Source organism: Oncorhynchus kisutch, linkage group LG18, assembly GCF_002021735.2.
Source record: "Oncorhynchus kisutch isolate 150728-3 linkage group LG18, Okis_V2, whole genome shotgun sequence".
NCBI lineage: Eukaryota > Metazoa > Chordata > Actinopteri > Salmoniformes > Salmonidae > Oncorhynchus > Oncorhynchus kisutch.
The window spans coordinates 59,089,149-59,108,458 of record NC_034191.2 but is presented as its reverse complement, the minus strand read 5'-3'; the positions used below and the strand labels follow the sequence as shown (position 1 = coordinate 59,108,458).

The following is a 19,310-nucleotide window of genomic DNA, read 5'->3' as shown; positions in this document are numbered from 1 at the left end:
CTCTCTCTTAGGGAACATGGTCCCCCTTCTCCAATACCACCCACCCAACCAAGAGTCTCCTCTCTGCTTTGCTCACCCCAACTCACTACAGATGTTCACCAGGAGAACTTCAAACACAGATCTCTCCTCGTCTGCAATTCCCCAATTCAGTCAGTCATCATATGAACTGGATATGAAGGCAAAATTAATAAATAAGCCGATGTTTACCCACACTGTTTTTCTATATAAATAAACATCGCTTAATCCGAGTGCTAATGAGCATTACAGGTGCCCAGGGAGGTTCGCTTGAGGTGTCTGCCTGCCTGGGATATGTTGGTGTGATATGTTTGTGTGATATGTTTGTGTGTGCATGTGTGTGTATGTGTGTGTGTGTGTGTGTGTGTGTGTGTGTGTGTGTGTGTGTGTGTGTGTGTGTGTGTGTGTGTGTGTGTGTGTGTGTGTGTGTGTGTGTGTGTGTGTGTGTGTGTGTGTGTGTGTGTGTGTGTGTGTGTGTGAAATGTCTGCAAGGTTGTTGTGTTGTACATCTGCTCTTGCTCTCTCTTTCGCTAACCGAATTTTGGTTCCCGTCATTCCGCTTTGACGTTCTCTCCTCTATATAGTAGTTTTCCGTCTGGTGGTCATCCTTGCCCTCGCCATCTGTTCTGCAGTCGACACATAAATATGGGGAGAGAGAGAGAGAGACGGAGGAAGTGGACCGGCAGACCACTGCTGTGAAAGGTATTGCTCAGTCCATTAACAAACATTTGGGACAGGAAACAGTGAGAGAGAGGACCTGATATCTTTACAGTTCTTAACAGGATAGGGGAGAGAGAGAGAGATACAAACAAACAATAATCAAATTATTCAGCAGCGACCTTTGACACTATGAGACACCCAGGTAAAGGTGTTGTCTACTGAGAGAGGAATTTATCAAATATTCTAAAATTGGATGCATACGAAAAAGGAAAGTTATTTAGCTGTCCAGCCCACCCCAGCTCGCTAGCCCTACAAAGAGGAGACACTACATCACACACCCAGGCACGTAACCCGGACATCCAGACAGGGTCAGGGGTCAGCTCTGGTAGAACATATATCACCCTCCAGAATGTCTAATGTCTATCTATGGTATAATGATGACACTGAGGCCAGGAAAAGTAATTATGGGATTGCGTTCTCTAGGTTAGTATTCCCTCCATCTGTTCTCTCTTTACCTGTAAGGCAACTTCGCTCCCCATGTGTCAGGCAAACTAGGCCTCCTCTCCAATTACGGACCAGGTTAAAAAAGCTTTTCACTGTGTGTGTTTCCTGGAGGGAGGAAGGGAACTTCCTTTGGGCTCACTAAGAAAGAACAAGATGCATTCTCTTTTACAAGAGGAGCGGTAAATCTGACCTGGGTGTCAAATAGCAGCCCATACCAGCCAGACACATACCGAAGAATACATAGGGAAACGGAATAGTCATGTAGCACAACGCTTCATTTAACGTACAGCACACAGTGGTTCCAAGATTATAACAAAAAACAGCTTCCGTTAAACATAATTGGTTTACTTGCCTGAACATTTTTTGACAGTACATAGTTGTAAACAATGAACCCTGTTGATTTGTGCACCAGAGTTCCCTTGACAGCATTTAATGGCCCATAGCGTGAATGAACACAAACACACACACACACACACACACACACACACACACACACACACACACACACACACACACACACACAGGTAGCTAAGGGAGGATTTCCTGCCCTGCCTCTTCACAGCAGTAGACTGATTGGAGGGGATGAGGGGTTGGCCATGTTTGTTAAGGTAATGGACCGAAGGTGAGGTAATTCACAGGGTACACACTCCGACACCTCGGAGTTCCACAGTGGAGGAGGCTCTCCCGCAACTTTACACACCCACTCCCTAAGTCTACACCCCACTCCCTGCCTCAACCTCCCCCAGCCTCAGCCACAGGCTCAACCTTACCACCACCACCACCACCACCCCCAGCCACCAAGCCCTCTCAGCCCCCACCCCGAACCCCTGCACCCACCCCCATCCCTGCCCCCAGCTCTAGCCACAAGCCTCAACCCCAGCCTCACCCCAAGCCCCACCTGAAACTGATTAGCAGGCCAACCCCTGAGCACACAGACCCATATGGGGAGTCTCCAAGTGGGGCTACGACCGGGCACACTGAGGCCTCCAGCCACCTCCTCCATCTCTATAGAAAGGAGAGGCTGAGCAAACACAGCTAATTAAGACTTAACAAGCACTGCTGGTTTAGCACGAGTCTGCTAAATGCCGTATAGGTTCTTGGAATTGTGTTTGGTAGATTGGGCTAGCATCTCTCTGTCTGAGTGCTTAGCCCTTTACAAGATAAAGTTGTATTACCGTATCTTTCCCACCATCTATGGGTTAAGTCAATGTGCACACACACACACACACATACAACACGCACACGCACACAAATTGTCTTGTTTTCAATGTGAAGAAAAAACTGCTTGGGTCAACACATTCATTAGTTTAATGAGTTCAATTGTATTTTGGTTGACTAGGTCTTATAGGGGCAATTTTCACATGCTCCCTGACACTGAGTAACTCTGTGTCTCAGTCTGGGTTGTAAATCAGGACTGAACCCTTTACCACACAGTGAATCATTACCTGTTGTTGGAACAGATTGAGTACAGTGGCAACAACACACTGTCTCACCTCACGCCTATTCGACCATGCCTTCCCTCCTCCTCCCTCCTTATTGTTATTGTGTGTGTGTGTGTGTGTGTGTGTGTGTGTGTGTGTGTGTGTGTGTGTGTGTGTGTGTGTGTGTGTGTGTGTGTGTGTGTGTGTGTGTGTGTGTGTGTGTGTGTGTTATTTTCACACATCTCAATCATTGGTGTTTATTGGCGCTTCTGGAAGAGTAATGGGTATCTCTCCTCCAACACACACACACACACACACACGCACACACACACGTCTGGTTGGTATTGTTCTGCCTCTGAGCCTAATCAAAGGTAAACACCCATTTACACTGTTCTTATCTCATATAGTAAACCAGATCTAATCCCAGTCACACTATGTCTTTAAAGAACATGTAGGTACCATCTCTCTACACACACAGGCAGACTGATGAATTAAAGTGTGTTTATTTTATTAGATTAGTGTGTCTGCTGCATGTGAAAACTCCCTCACATGACAAAGACCTGGCTCCAACCCAAACACAATACTACTCAACCTTAACGCCACTACTTTTCTGCTTCAATCATTCCTTCGAGTTCTTGGGACTATAAGGTTCCATCTGCAAAAAGATGATTCGCTTGAAAGTTCTGAACCCTCATTGGTTTGAATGATGTCAGTTATTTTTTATCTTATATTCTTTTGAGAACATTGAACAGAACAAGGCTATATCAATAACTCAATTTTGACAAAAATACCTTATAGTCCCAAGCTCTGGCATAATTCTTGGACATGATAACGGGAGAATAAAATACACTGATTCTTTCATCATCCTTGTTAAACATCACGTAACGCGACAAGATACCACATTTGACTTATGTGTAAATAAACGTTGTATTTAATATTACTCTAGTTGTAGGTCAACATGTGCAATTTGAGTTGACTTGGCTTTAATAATTTTTTTTTGAGCTTATCAAACACTTAAAGCCAAATGCAGGCCACATAAAAAAAAATATCTTCAGAGGTTGCATATCTAGGTAACAGAATGCTTTCTGTGTCCCCTCAGACAGGGGCTCTGCTCTTCTACACTGGGTCTGCCACGCGGGAAGTGCAGTATAAAGGAATAAGGGAAGCATTGAAGTCCCTTTGGAACCCAACCACACCACCCGAGAGTCTCAGTAGTGAATTGAAAATAATAAAGTTCTGAACAGATGCAGTAATCACATTTCTACCCTTTCAAACTTGGAATGCTGGAGCTGTGAGTAACCCAACTCTGGATTTAGTCTGCGGATGTGGGTTGTATCAAATGGCACCCTATTCCCGAAACAGTGCACTACTTTTGGCCAGGTCCTGTAGGGCATTGGTCAAAAGTAGCGCACTATAAAGGGAGTCGGGTGCCATTTGGGATGAAATCCTGGGCCAGAGTGGTGAGGGTCCAGTTGGTGGTTGGAGGGAACACACATAGCCCCCGTTTCCATGTTAATTAATATGTGTTCAGCAGTAATACCCTATCACAGTGTAAGTGATTCTGATAGTCATCTGCTCGCTCTCTGCTAGTTTGTTTCATAATGGTCTGTTCAGAAACCAAACACCTGTTGTCAGCCTCTAACCATTAACAGGCTTTGTTTTTAGTTCTGCAAGCATTCAATACTAATAGATACTAAAGGACGGTGCCAGGAGTAGGCTATATGGCTAAGGCAGGCGAGTCATTGGCTATTTATAAACATATTACACCTTTAATATGTTTTGTAAAAATACATTGATTTATCCATTGTTTGTCACATTAACATATAATGTTTAATGAATTGTATTGCCTTAACAAAGCTAGACACTAATCAGGGCAGCTTATGTCGAAAAAAACTGAATTGTCATGAAACAAAGTCGTAAATGTTTATTGCAGTAGGCTGTAAGTTAATTTAAGCAAACTACACCATCACTTTACAAAGAGTAAACTGGACTGGACTAGTTGGAAGCAGGGGGTACGTTGTGCTCTGCCAGTGTTTTACAAACTGTGGTGCTTGTTCTTGGCGTTCACGCAATTACCCCCCCTGCGTGAGCCCTATACAACCGCTAAACAAAACATCAGCACCTCAATTAATCAATAAATACCCCTTTCTCACAGACAGACAACCCCCTGGGCAGCCCTATCATGCGCAAATGAACCTGCCGAAGAAGAGCTCCCATTCCATTATGGGTCGTAGTGGTATTTTAATTCTGTTGAACATCGTATTTTTATCAGTGTGAATAGTGATTTTTTTTTTTTTACTGAAAATTGACAAAGGTATAAAATGAAAATACTTTGTGCATTTTCACTTTTAGTGTGGCTACTGGCTACTTTTCATTCTACCGTCATACAAATTACAGTAGCCTATATAAATGTGATCAATATTGTGTTATTATTGTGTTACTATTATGGTATTGCTATTCTACACCTGGTAAACCTTTTCACCTCCCTTTACGCCTTGTGTTACACGAACACTCCGTCGCATTTCTAATGGAATTGGTCAAACATTACCGTAGGCAACTGAAAAACAAACTAAGGCTATTAAACAAAACGCTCAGAGAAAACTTGATTGACTTATCCCAAAGTCCCGCCCCTGCTGTCTGATTTGTCAACGGAGCATGGGGGGAGGACTTCACGTCTCCAATATAAATACTGAACGTGGCGTCCGTGGCACAACGAATTGTATGGGCAATAGAACATAGAGCACACACAACGAATGTAGCCACTGCTTTTCGAGAAACAGTAGCCACGATTTTTAAACTTCTATAGTCGTTTTAAACGGAGCATGCAAACCAATTCAGGGGAAAGAGGCCTAGTCGAGGATAAGCTACAGGATAACCATAGCACCCTTTTTTTTTTTACAAGGGAATAAAGCCGGGTGTTCTGCATCTCTCGCTTCTCCTCAGTCCTCAGCCATCTTGACTGCTCCTGCTCGCCTGAAGGCTATATTTTCTCCTCCCGCTCCTCCTCTGAAAGTATACACGGTTTGCAAATCGCTTGCAACTCCGTGCCAAAAGAGTAAGCGAGATGGGTTCACTGTACACGATCTAATTAGACTGCGCAGGCTCTGGCAAGAGACAGGAGCAGGCAGAGGAGGACTACTGTACTGCTGTTTTATCAACAGAGGAGAGGGATCCGATAAAGGATGGAGTGCTACCTGTCGGGGATATACCTGCTTCTCTCACTTGCTATTTTACCGAGATCCAGCGGCACCACGGCGAAGGAGATCACCTGCCAAGAGATTGCCGTGCCTCTGTGCAAGGGGATCGGCTACAACTATACCTACATGCCCAACCAGTTCAATCACGACACCCAGGACGAGGCGGGTTTGGAGGTACACCAGTTCTGGCCTCTGGTTGAAATCCAGTGCTCGCCGGACCTCAAGTTCTTTCTTTGCAGCATGTACACTCCTATTTGCCTAGAGGACTATAAGAAACCACTGCCACCGTGCCGGAGCGTCTGCGAGAGAGCGAAGGCAGGCTGTGCGCCTCTTATGAGGCAGTATGGTTTTCCCTGGCCAGACAGAATGAAATGTGACTCGCTACCGGTTCAAGGCAATCCGGAGATGTTATGTATGGACTACAATAGGACTCACTCGACCACAGTATCACCGGTCCTTTCTAAGCCTACCAACTATCCGGGTAAGGCGTTTAACCCTAATAAAAACAACAAAGGACACAATCGACCCGGTGTTCCCGGTAAATACAAACCGCCGGCTCCCTGCGAGCCGCAGTGCAAGTGTCTTTCGCCCATGGTCCCGGTAAACACTGACCGGCATCACCTCTACAACCGGGTGAAGACCGGGCAGCTTTTAAACTGCGCCATGCCCTGCCATAACCCCTATTTTACGCAAGACGAGAGAACGTTTACCGCGTTCTGGATAGGTCTGTGGTCCGTGTTATGTTTTGTGTCCACGTTCGCAACGGTTGCCACTTTTCTCATAGACATGGAGCGGTTCAAGTACCCAGAGAGACCCATTATTTTCCTCTCTGCCTGTTACATGTTTGTTTCCATCGGGTATATCGTCAGACTAATCGCTGGACACGAAAAGGTGGCCTGCAACCGGGAGTATGACGTGGAACACATTCACTATGAGACCACTGGCCCTGCACTCTGTACTGTTGTGTTTCTTTTGATTTATTTCTTCGGCATGGCCAGTTCTATCTGGTGGGTCATTCTCTCTTTGACATGGTTCCTGGCTGCTGGGATGAAATGGGGAAACGAAGCCATAGCCAGTTACTCCCAATATTTTCACCTGGCTGCTTGGCTTATCCCTAGTATGAAATCTATTGCTGTGTTGGCCCTCAGCTCTGTGGACGGGGACTCAGTGGCTGGAATCTGCTACGTTGGCAATCAAAACTTGGACAATCTGAGAGGATTCGTGTTGGCCCCCCTGGTCATATATTTATTTATCGGCACTATGTTCCTCCTGGCCGGGTTTGTGTCCCTGTTCAGGATACGCAGCGTGATCAAACAGGGTGGCACCAAAACAGACAAGCTGGAGAAGTTGATGATAAGGATAGGGATATTCACCGTGTTGTACACCGTACCTGCCACTATTATAGTGGCCTGTTACTTCTACGAGCAGCACAACAGACAGAGTTGGGAGATCACCCACAACTGCTCCTGTCTGTCGGAGCATGAACTGAACAAGCCGGACTATGCAGTCTTCATGTTGAAGTACTTTATGTGCCTTCTGGTGGGCATTACGTCCGGCGTGTGGATATGGTCGGGGAAGACCCTGGAATCATGGAGGACCTTCTGCACGCGCTGCTGTTGGGGTAGCAAAGGCACCAGTGGCTCAATGTACAGTGACGTGAGCACAGGACTAACCTGGAGATCGGGTACTGCCAGCTCTGTATCTTGCCCAAAACAGATGCCATTGTCACAGGTTTGAAGAGAAACCCATGGATGGACTAATGGGCTAATTGTTCCGGAGCTTGGCTAGCACTCTTTTTTTATACCAGTTAGCATTTTAACATACTGTTGAAGAACTGGTTATAACATTGTAGCCTACCTGGCATTAACAAGAGTTCATTCCTACCCATTCATATGTATAGAACGAGCAGACTGACATTTCTGGGCACATGGGCATTATGTGTTCTTTCTTTTTACGCAAAGAAACATTTAGTTCATAACCCTATAAGGACTGATTGATAACCTTAACATAGTGCCAGTCAGATGTAATTGTATAAATCAATCAGAACAATATCAAAGATGGTTTAAATTAAGCCTTAATAGTGCCCAAATATTATACGTGTCATTTTTTTAATTATAAAGATGTATTTATATAATGGTTATGTACAAACTTGTAAATTCTGTATAAAAGAAAATGTATAAGCTATTGTAAATGTGTATAAAGTGTAGAAGATGTCTCTTTGTAAAAAAGCAAATATGACTTTTATTTTGACAATAAAAATAAACATTTTGATAAATGTAAAACTTCCGTGTAACTTTTCTAAAGCTATTTAATTCTTCTACAAATCACTCCTTACTGGTACTCAGTACTCAATGGTTCCTTGCGGTCAGTCAGTCACCATGTTGAAGACCGCTGTAATAGATGCTTTTGTGAATCTGAGCAGCAAAGAGAACCCTTTTAACCATCGGCCTCGTAATTAGAGGCAGGGGTTGAGTTGAAGCATCCCCTCTCCATAAGGGGTTTAAACTCTTCACATGCTTGCATAGGCCCGCTACTTAATTGATTAAAAGAGGACCAAGTTGAATAGAGTTTAAATGTAGGGAATGGGTTCTTTTCATCTGTCGGAGACTTTGATCTCACTTTTTAATGGCAGAGGATAAAGGTGACATGTAGTTAGAAGTGTCCCTCAGATGCGCCAAGGATCCCCTAATGTCCAATTTGCGCGGCTGTTGTTGCTTTGATGGACGCCGTTATTGAATTAAAAGAACTTTAGGGCTCCTCTCTCGCTTTGGTTTTTGTCAGAGCAGAGCTGCTGAAGCTGCAACTCGTCCCATTTTATAAAGCTGAATCAAAACATCTCTGTCTCAACTCTCTATGTAGCCTATTATGAAGACCGTAGGGTTTTGACATGATATTGAAATGGCAGTGAATGCTCCACAGCTGGTCTGTTCACATCATGTCACATCTTAGGACGCCCCGGGACAGACGTTTTTGCAGCAAATGTATCTTTGTGTCCAAGTAACCCCAATGCATTGGCATAAGATGATACAATATAACCCCACATAAAAGGTGCACATTTCTTTCAGCAAAATATCAAATGTGACTGTGATCCTCTGATGTTTGAGGTATTTTTCAAGGCTCTTATGTGTTTTGTGGCCCAGCTAAACGTTATTTGGATGAAGATCCATGCAATGGACAGAGATGTCAATTGAGAGTGTTTTAAAGCGAACTTCTGTGAGTCAAAACATTGGACCTAAATGAGGTGTGTCCATAACAGAATGTCTGGAATGAAGATAGGCCTATTAACTAACAACTAAGCCTACAGCTATAACACTGTTATTACAAAGTTATGACACTTTTTGTTTTCATTTACCTGGATCTGTGCTCTGACCTGGAGCTTCAACTATCAGCTTTGAGGAAACAGTTATTAATTTGTGTTACTATCAACTTTACGCACATGAAGTTGGCCAAACTTACCCTGCAGAGGTAACTTAGGTTTAATTTAAAAACCAGTCCTTGTTGACGCAGACATGATTTCATACTCCCGCCTAGTGGTAAAAAGAAAGCTGTGCATCTGATTTCTTCTTAACACGCACGTCTATTGAGCAAGCGGGCGGTTCAGGGCAACGGGGCAAGCCCTGGCTTGGCTGATTGTCACACGATGTAATTATCGGAGAGCCGTCTGTTTCTTAAGAGGATCGTAACCCAAATCTTGGGATGTTATCTAAGAAAGTAAAAGCTGAACCCTGCGACTCCCTGGGAGTGTCGTTAAGATGAGCTTCACATCGTAATCAGAAGTGACTCCAACATTTCAAATGGCTGTCCACTCTGACCTTACACTGGGCTCTGGTTGCTGAAAGCCAAATTACCGATTCCATATAGTTCCCTTTTGTTTTCTGAGATGACACTTTTCTTCACACATTGGATTGCTACCGGAATCCATTTCAAATCTGTATTTATTAAAGCATGCATGTGTTTTTTGTGGAAATAACCTTGGTGTTCTACTCAGAATAATAGGCACATTTATTTTTATTTTATTTCACCTTTATTTAACCAGGTAAGCCAGTAGAGAACAAGTTCTCCTTTACAACTGCGACCTGGCCAAGATAAAGCAAAGCAGTGCGACACAAGCAACAACACCGAGTTACACGTGGAATAAACAAACATAGTCAATAAAAAAAATCAATATACAGTGTGAATAGCCTACAATGTATCACCACTGTGGTATCAGACAGAGAAGAAGGTAGCTAGCCTAACCTTCCACCTAATATCAACTATTAACAGAGTGAAATCCTCACCAACAAGATTAAAGAACTCATCTTGAATCCTCTAGCTTTGTGCAGCGAGGCAAGAAACAACCTCCCATTGCATTGCAGCGATTGACTTGTCTGATTTCCTAATCAGTGGATGCAGTGAAGCGAAGCATTCGTAGCCTTTATGTTGTTCCTTTTTCTGCCGTACGTGGTAAGAGATGCATGCATTCTGACATGGCTAGGCCATTAAATATTAATCACAGTGTTTGATGAAGGAGCAACACAGAGGACTGCAGAGGGTCAGAGCCAGGTTATGCTTATTAAACGCCATCGATCGCAAGCATGCGCACGCACGCACACACACACAGCCTTTTCATCTCCTAGTGCGTGAGGTGAGATGCGGAGTGGAGTAGGCCTATACATTAGCACAAAGCCTTAGTGAGGATGGAGGACACACAGCAACTATGACACCAACCTCAGATAATTTGCTAGCCAGAAATCTAAACGGTTCTCTTGGCTATAATCAGCCTATATGTCACCAACCCCAAACAACACGTTGTGGTGTGCGAAAATCACAAAAGAGTAAAAGGGACACAAATATAATTAGGTATTAGATTAATATTTCACCGCAGTGATCCGTGACTATACCACAGCTTTGTTGAATACTCATTTGGATATTTTTTTAATTATATATTTTTGGTCATTTAGAAAACATTTATCCTGAGCGACGTATAGGAGCAAGGTTAAGCGCCTTGCTCAAGGGCACAGACAGATATTTCACCTAGTCGGCTCAGGGGTTTGAACCAGCAACCTTTCGGTTACTGGCTCAATGCTCTTAACCGCTAGGCTACCTGCTGCCCTGTCCCTTCCATTTACAGTGAAGATGACAACATTTACAACTTAATAAAAAAGACCCCACAGCTGTGTATCCGAGTGTATGACTACATCTACTGTATGAGATAGAGCATGCCCTGACCCTTGTGCTCTGTGACTTGCTCATATGGAGTGGGAGGGTTCATGACCCCGTAGACTGGTTTATGCTCATATTCCCAACAGGCCTGTTCAAAACGCAGATGTTGAGAAATAAAGAGCTCAGCGACATCTGTGTTCTCTCAGATTTTGGAGTTACACCACAAGGGAAATAAACGTCACAGAAACGGTTACAGTTGGGCTTGGGATTAAAGTTGCTTTGTGATTTTGAAACATAGAAGAAGGCTTCCCCCACACCTGACTCTACCACCTGCCACACCCAGTTTGTTTTCCCAAATGGGAAATTCTATCTTTGTGACACATCCTTTCTTCAAAGTATCCTCTGATCCAATTAAGCGATTTAAACTTCAAAGACCACTTGATAAGTGGTCCGACAGTCCAACTAAGAAGTTTGCCGTTTTAGTACCTCTCTAACTTAAGGACAGGTGTCAGCAGAGGCAGAACTGTTATTGTGTGTGACAAAGATGTCATGTTAGCATGACAACAATGACCCTGCAGAGGGAGAATGGTCTGTACAACATCCTGCCTCTCAAGAGTTCCCATGCAACCCCCTTGTCCCCCACACGGCAAGGAGGAACACAGTGCTCCTTTCCCTCGGTCCCCCTGTGACTGACACACACACAAAAGGAAAAGTTCTCCTTTTATCTAAAGGACTGAGCTATTTCCCAGACGTTCTTCCACAAAGGACAGTTAATAGCCGGACCACTACGATATTCAGGAGGGGAGACATGCTACATGAAGAATACATCTCATACCATCTTGCAGGGGGATGCCTAACTGTGAACAGACCGTATGGCCAAGTGTTCATATATATAGTACCAGTCAAAAGTTGACACACCTATTCATTCAAAGTTTTTTTAAATTTATGTTTTTACTATTTTCTATATTGTAGAATAATAGTGAAGACATCAGAACTACGAAATAACACATATGGAATCATGTAGTAACCAAAAAAGAAGATAGTCCTATTTGGTAAGAGACCAAGTGTCACGCCCTGGTCTAAGTATTTTGTGTTTTTCTTCATGTATTGGGTCAGGCCAGGGTGTGGCATGGGGTTTTTGTATTGTGGTGTGTTTTGTCTTGGGGTTTTGGTGTGTATGTATTGGGATTGTAGCTAGTGGGGTTATCTAGCAAAGTCTATGGCTGTCTGGAGTGGTTCTCAATCAGAGGCAGGTGTTTATCGTTGTCTCTGATTGGGAACCATATTTAGGCAGCCATATTCTTTGAGTTTGTCGTGGGTGATTGTCCTTAGTGTCGTTGTTCCTATCTCTTTATTTATTTACACAAGTATAGGCTGTTTCGGTTTTCGTTACGTTCTTTGTTTTGTAGTGTTTTGTGTTTATTCGTGTTTCACGTTGTTCATTAAACATGGATCGCAATCTACATGCTGCATTTTGGTCCGACTATCCTTCACACCTAGAAAACCGTAACACCAAGTCCATATTATGGCAAGAGCAGCTCAAATAAGCAAAGAAAAACGACCTCATCATTTGTATTTGTATTTATTATGGAACCCCCATTAGCTGTTGCGAAAGCAGCAGCTACTCTTCCTGGACAGTTTATACAATTTAAAAAAAATTACAATCCATTCACAATACATGCACTACATGCACTGTGTGACCTCAGGCCCCTATTCCACCACTACCACATATCTACAGTACTAAATCCATGTGTATGCATAGTGCATATGTTATCGTGTGTGTGTATGCATGTGTCTGCGCCAATGTTTGTGTTGCTTCACAGTCCCCGCTGTTCCATAAGGAGTTTTTTAATACGTTTTTATTTGATTTTAAATGTTTTATTTTTTTGTTGTTGAATTTTTACCCCCTTTTTCGTGGTATCCAATTGTTAGTAGCTACTATCTTGCCTCATCCCTACAACTTCCGTACGGGCTTGGGAGAGACAAAGGTCGAAAGTCATGCATCCTCCGATACACAACCCAACCAAGCCGCACTGCTTCTTATTAACACAGCGCGCATCCAACCCGGAAGCCAGCCGCACCAATGTGTCGGAGACAACACCGTGCACCTGGCGACCTCGATTAGCGTGCACTGCACCCGGCCTGCCACAGGAGTTGCTGGTGCGCTATGAGACAAGGATATCCCTACCGGTCAAACCCTCCCTAACCCGGACGATGCTAGGCCAATTGTGCGTCGCCCCATGGACCTCCCGGTCGCGGCCGGTGTCGACAGAGCCTGGGCGCGAACCCAGAGTCTCTGGTGGCCCTTAACCACTGCGCCACCCGGGAGGCCTTAATCAGTTTTTAAAATCTAATTTTACTGCTGGCATGAGTTACTTGATGTGTAAGAGAGTTCCATGTAGTCATGGCTCTATGTAGTACTGTGTGCCTCCCATAGTCTGTTCTGGACTTGGGGACTGTGAAGAGACCTCTTGTGGCATGTCTTGTGGGGTCTGCACGGGTGTCCGAGCTGTGTGCAAGTATTCCAGACAGACATCTCCGTGCATTCAACATGCCAATAGCTCTCATAAATAAAAGTTTCAGCCAGGAGAGATTGACATGCATATTATTAATATTAGCTCTCTGTGTACATCCAAGGACCAGCCGTGCTGCCCTGTTCTGAGCCAATTGCAATTTTCCTAAGTCCTTTTATGTTGTAGCTGACCACACGACTGAACAGTAGTCAAGGTGTGACAAAACTAGGGCCTGTAGGACCTGCCTTTTTGATAGTGTTGTGAAGAAGGCAGAGCATTGGTTTTTTTATGGACAGACTTCTCCCAATCTTAGCTACTACTGTATCAATATGTTTTGACCATGACAGTTTACAATCTAGGGTTACTCCAAGCAGTTTAGTCATCTCAACTTACTCACTTTCCACATGATTTATTATAAGATTTAGTTGAGATTTAGGGTTTAGTGAGTGTTTAGTTCCAAATACAATGCTTTTAGTTTTATAAATATTTAGGGCTAACTTATTCCTTGCCTCCCACTCTGAAACTAACTGCTGCTCTTTGTTGAGTGTTGCAGTCATTTCAGTCACTGTAGTAGCTGACGTGTATAGTGTTGAGTCATCCGCATACATAGACACTCTGGCTTTACTCAAAGTTAGTGGCATGCGTTAGTAAAAATTTTAAAAAGCAAGGGGCCTAAACAGCTACCCTGGGGAATTCCTTATTCTAAATGGATTATATTTGAGAGGCTTCCATTAAAGAACACGCTCTGTGTTCGGTTAGACAAGTAACTCTTTATCCACATTATAGCAGGGGGTGTAAAGCCATAACACATACGTTTTTTCAGCCGCAGACTATGATCGATCGTGTCAAAAGCTGCACTGAAGTCTAACAAGACAGCCCGCATAATTATTTTATCATCAATTTCTCTCAGCCAATCATCAGTCACTTGTATAAGTGTTGTACTTGTTGAGTGTCCTTCCCTATAAGCATGCTGAAATTCTGTTGTCAATTTGTTTACTGTGAAATAGCATTGTATCTGGTCAATCACAATTTTTTCCAGAAGTTTACAAAGGATTAGTAAGACATGAAGGTCCGTCAATCGGGATAATTTCAAGAACTTTGAAAGTTTCTTCAAGTGCAGAAGCAAAAACCATCAAGCAATATGATGAAACTGGCTCTCACGAGAACCGCCACAGGAAAAGAAGACCCAGAGTTACCTCTGCTGAAAAGGATTAGTTCATTAGAGTTAACTGCACCTCAGATTGCAGCCCTCATAAATGCTTCACAGAGTTCAAGTAACAGACACATCTCAACATCAACTGTTAAGAGGAGACTGCGTGGGTCAAGCCTTCATGGTCCAATTGCTGCAAAGAAACCACTACTAAAGGACACCAATAAGAAGAACAGACTTGCTTGTTCCAAGAAACACAAGCAATGGACATTAGAACGGTGGAAATCTGTCCTTTGAGATTTTTGGTTCCAACTGCAGTGTCTTTGTGAGACACAGAGTAGGTGAACGGATGATCTACGCATGTGTGGTTCCCACAGTGAAGTATGGAGGAGGTGGTGTGATGATGCTTTTCTGGTGACACTGTCAGTGATTTATTTAGAATTCAAGGCACAGTTAACTAGCATGGTGGCTACCACAGTAGGAAATAGTACAAATAAATAAAAACCCTTGAATGAATAGGTAGGTGTGTCCAAATTGTCGACAGGTACTATATATATATATATGACCTCTTGTGAGACCATATGCTGGTGCGGTTGGTCCTGGGTTCCTCCTAATGCTAGACAATGCTAGACCTCATGTGGCTGGAGTGCGTCAGCAGTTCCTGCAAGAGGAAGGCATTGATGCTATGGACTGGCCCGCCCGTTCCCCAGACCTGAATCCAATTGAGCACATCTGGGACATCATGTCTCGCTCCATCCACCAACGCCACGTTGCACCACAGACTGTCCAGGAGTTGGCGGATGCTTTAGTCCAGGTCTGGGAGGAGATCCCTCAGGAGACCATCAGCCACCTCATCAGGAGCATGCCCAGGCGTTGTAGGGAGGTCATACAGGCACGTGGAGGCCACACACACTACTGAGCCTCATTTTGACTTGTTTTAAGGACATTACATCAAAGTTGGATCAGCCTGTAGTGTGGTTTTCCACTTTAATTTTGAGTGTGACTCCAAATCCAGACCTCCATGGATTGATACATTTGATTTCCATTGATCATTGTGTGATTTTGTTGTCAGCACATTCATGTAAAGAAAAAAGTATTTTGTTATTTTAGTGTTCCCTTTATTTTTTTGAGCAGTGTATATATATATAGATATAGATAGATAGATATACTCTGAATCTGAAAGCTGAGGAAGAAAGGCTTTGATCTTCTATCAACGCAGCACTGTCTCACATTCACTCAGACTGAATGAACTGAACCCATAGAGTTCATGAAATATAAATATACATTTATATAAACATTGATATTTATCATCATAAATAAAGTATTATGAGGTGGTTAGATACCAAATTGGTATGATTGTAAATGAAAAAAAAGACTTCATGGTTCATACCACTGGGGGGCAGTGGGGTGTTACAAGAAAACATCCAAACAAATTCTATATCTAGTCTTAAAAAAAAAACATTATTCCATTCTATCACAGACCTTATTTCAATAAAGGATACCTCATGTTTTGATATTTCTAATAAACTTTTGTCAGCTGACTTTCAGTGTAAACATTAAGATACAAATACTAGGCCAGGGCATAGCTCTTCAGTTGACCATGGCAAAACAGATAATGAAACAAATATTAGGAAATCAATTGTTGAAAGAATGTGGCTGGACAATAAAGTAGTTATAGCACAGTAATAAATAGTAATCTGTAGAAACCCCAAATCACCTGCAGTAGTCACTTCACAGACTCTTTTCATTGCATTGAATGGCCTCCAAACCCATTTCACCCAACCAATCATAACGCCAATGAAACAGAGGGGAATGGATGCCTGCTTTCATGCTAATACAAACAAATAAAAACTATTTTAAAAATGTTGCGTCGTATTTCAAAGAAGTTGATCAGATACCTGCAAAAAGTAGATGAAGACAGGAGGAATTGAACGTCCGTTTCGTCTCTAATACAAACAAATAAAACACTTTTATAATTGTACATCCTGTTTCACAGAACTCATTTATCTGCAACAAGTACCCTAGACGAAGACAGATCATATGACATCAAGCATCTCACCAGAGAGGAGTTGAGCTTATTGCCCTATGGCGCTGAGCTCAGTTCACTCACATTACAGTGTCGTTAGAGACTCAGTGAGGTAGGAGCCAGCTTTGTTGTCACCTTCAAAGGGACCATAGGAGGAGACATAATGGCAAATCAAGATCAAGAGCTATCCCTTTACACAGAGGTTCACCCCATGGCCAAATCAGATTGTACCCCAATCTATGGGGATCATTTATAACTGGGCGGTGGTATACAGTGCAATCCTTTGTTGGTTAGTCACTGGTTAAATACATGTTTAGATATGTTAAGAAATATGCATAAAGTGTTTATGACCTGTATCTGACAGTCACAATGACGATGACTGGATTCTTTGCCCTAGAAAATAAATCATTGTATAACAAAACAATGAAATATAACCTTTCGAGAGAAAAAAATAAATGACATCTCAACAAAAACTATTTTAAACCAAAGGACATGTCAGCCAAGGTAAAGACTAATAAAACACTAAACAGTCATGCTCTGACAGGGTTCAAACAACGTGTAAAAGGAATCAAATGCTTCTTTCATGACATACTACGATTGACAGTCAGCCACAAGTAATGGCACACTGCACCGTGCACACACCGACTCTCACAAATTAATCTGACCGTCGAGGTGAAACAAATGCTACAATGACATACTAGGTCACCAGAAAAGGCAGCTAGGTAGGCCACATCAAGTTTACATCCCAAATGGAAACCTATTCTCTATTTAGTGCACTACTTTCGACCTACCCCATAGGGCTCTGGCCAAATGTAGTGCACTATATATAGGGCTCCCGAGTGGCGCAGCGGTCTAAGGCACTGCATCTCAGTGCTAGAGGTGTCACTACAGACCCTGGTTTGATCCCGGGCCTTATCACAACCGGCCATGATCGGGAGTCCCATAGGGCGGCGCACAATTGGCCCAGCGTCGTCCGGGTTAGGGGAGAGTTTGGCCGAGGTAGGCCATCGTTGAAAATAATATTTTTTTCCATAACTGACTTGCCTAGTTAAATAAAGGTTAAATAAAAACATTCTAAGTATAGGGAGTAGGGTTCCATTTGGGATGCAGCTCTTCTAGTGTATAGTTGAGTTACACCCTGCACCACCTCACTCTATTTCCAGACTCTGTATATGTCTGAAGCCCTCAGAGGCCTTGAAATAGAGTGACAATCTATCTCCATAAATACAGATTCCAACTGTGGCAGATTCCAACTGTGGATGGGCCATATCTGAGGGGAAGTATATCCTCCAGACCTGGGTTCAAATTCTATTCTAAATCAAATACATTGAGCCTGCCTGAAATGCCAGAGGCAGAAGGTTTGAAGTTTTGGGACTATTCTGTTGGTTCTATTAAGCCAGTCAAGCTCAATAAAGCACAGAAAGTATTTGAAATGACTTTGAATGTTATTTGATGCCAGGTCTGGTATATCATTCCCTACTGAAGACCCTGGCCTGGAGGAGTAGCACCTTACAGGGTCATTGTCTTTTAACTCGACCTGACCACCTGACCTTGTGTCCATCCAAACACGTCTCCATCCGCAGGCTATATGTACATGTCCACCTTGACCCCAGAGCTAAGAGCTAGGCTCTACACTCATCTTTGACCTTTGACCTAGCTGGGGGCAGGACAAGGACAGGTCAAGGCCTGTCTTTGTTTACTGACAGTGATAGGGGATCTAACGTAGACAGAGAGAACAGGTGGGCAGAACAGTTATAGCTTTTTACTAAAGGTTTTACTGAAGGACACTCGGCTATAATGATAGGCACCAAGGCAGTGAGTCCCTGGCAGTAAGATAGTATCCACGACTGGATTATCTTCTCTCTGCGTCCTCCTAAAAGAATATACATTATACAGTTTATGCCAACGCACTGATGGTATAATAACACCATAACTATGTGCATTTTTCACATGGTCAGATAGAAATGACAGACACGTATTCCATGTAATTATCCTGGTGTGAAAGCGTAGTCTGAATGTCAGAATGAACTTCAGTCTTACAGCACAAAATGGGCCTAAAGGATTTCATTTCTCCAACAGTTGCTGCTGTATTAGCCACATAAGAATCTGTCACCACATCCCACAGAGGCAGGTGGGTTTGATCCTGACATTCTCACCCGCGTTTGGGAGTAGTGAACTACATCTAGTTCAACTAGTAATGTAACTACCCTTTGCAGTAGCTCAGTGGTAGTTGAACTACATTCAAATCTTGGCAGTGTTTTTTTGTATTACATTTTAGCCATGTAGTGGTTAACTATTTAAGTAGGCAATCATTTCCTTTCTTTTTGGCATCAGAACTTTCTAGTTCTCACTTGAAACATTGTTTTTGTGTTATTATCTGACTCCAGAGTGATATGTTCTTGCAATATGTAGTCTATGATACTTCATATTTAGATATGATTTATCATGAAGTAGTTTGGATGTAGTGAACTACTTCTTCAAAGTAACTTTAGTTAAGTTAATTATATTTTTAAGGGTCGCTTTAGTGTAGCTTAATTGAGTTATTTCAGTGTGAAGTAATTGTTAACTTCGTAAACTATATTTTCAGAGTAGCTTCCCCAACACTGGTTCTCACGTCTCCATCATGGAAATAAATAAAATCACTCTCCTCAGTGCTGCAGCTCTTGCATCATCTCAGTCCAA

General features: G+C 43.0%; 1 protein-coding gene across 1 annotated transcript; it reads left to right on the top strand.

Moving 5' to 3' along the window:
- Positions 1 to 5,311: 5,311 nt before the first annotated feature.
- On the top strand, positions 5,312 to 8,073 carry fzd8a (frizzled class receptor 8a). Its single transcript, XM_020507353.2, has one exon. It carries the CDS (start codon positions 5,783 to 5,785, stop codon positions 7,532 to 7,534), a length of 1,752 nt encoding a protein of 583 aa, XP_020362942.1. The 5' UTR covers positions 5,312 to 5,782; the 3' UTR covers positions 7,535 to 8,073.
- The last annotated feature ends 11,237 nt before the right edge of the window (positions 8,074 to 19,310 follow it).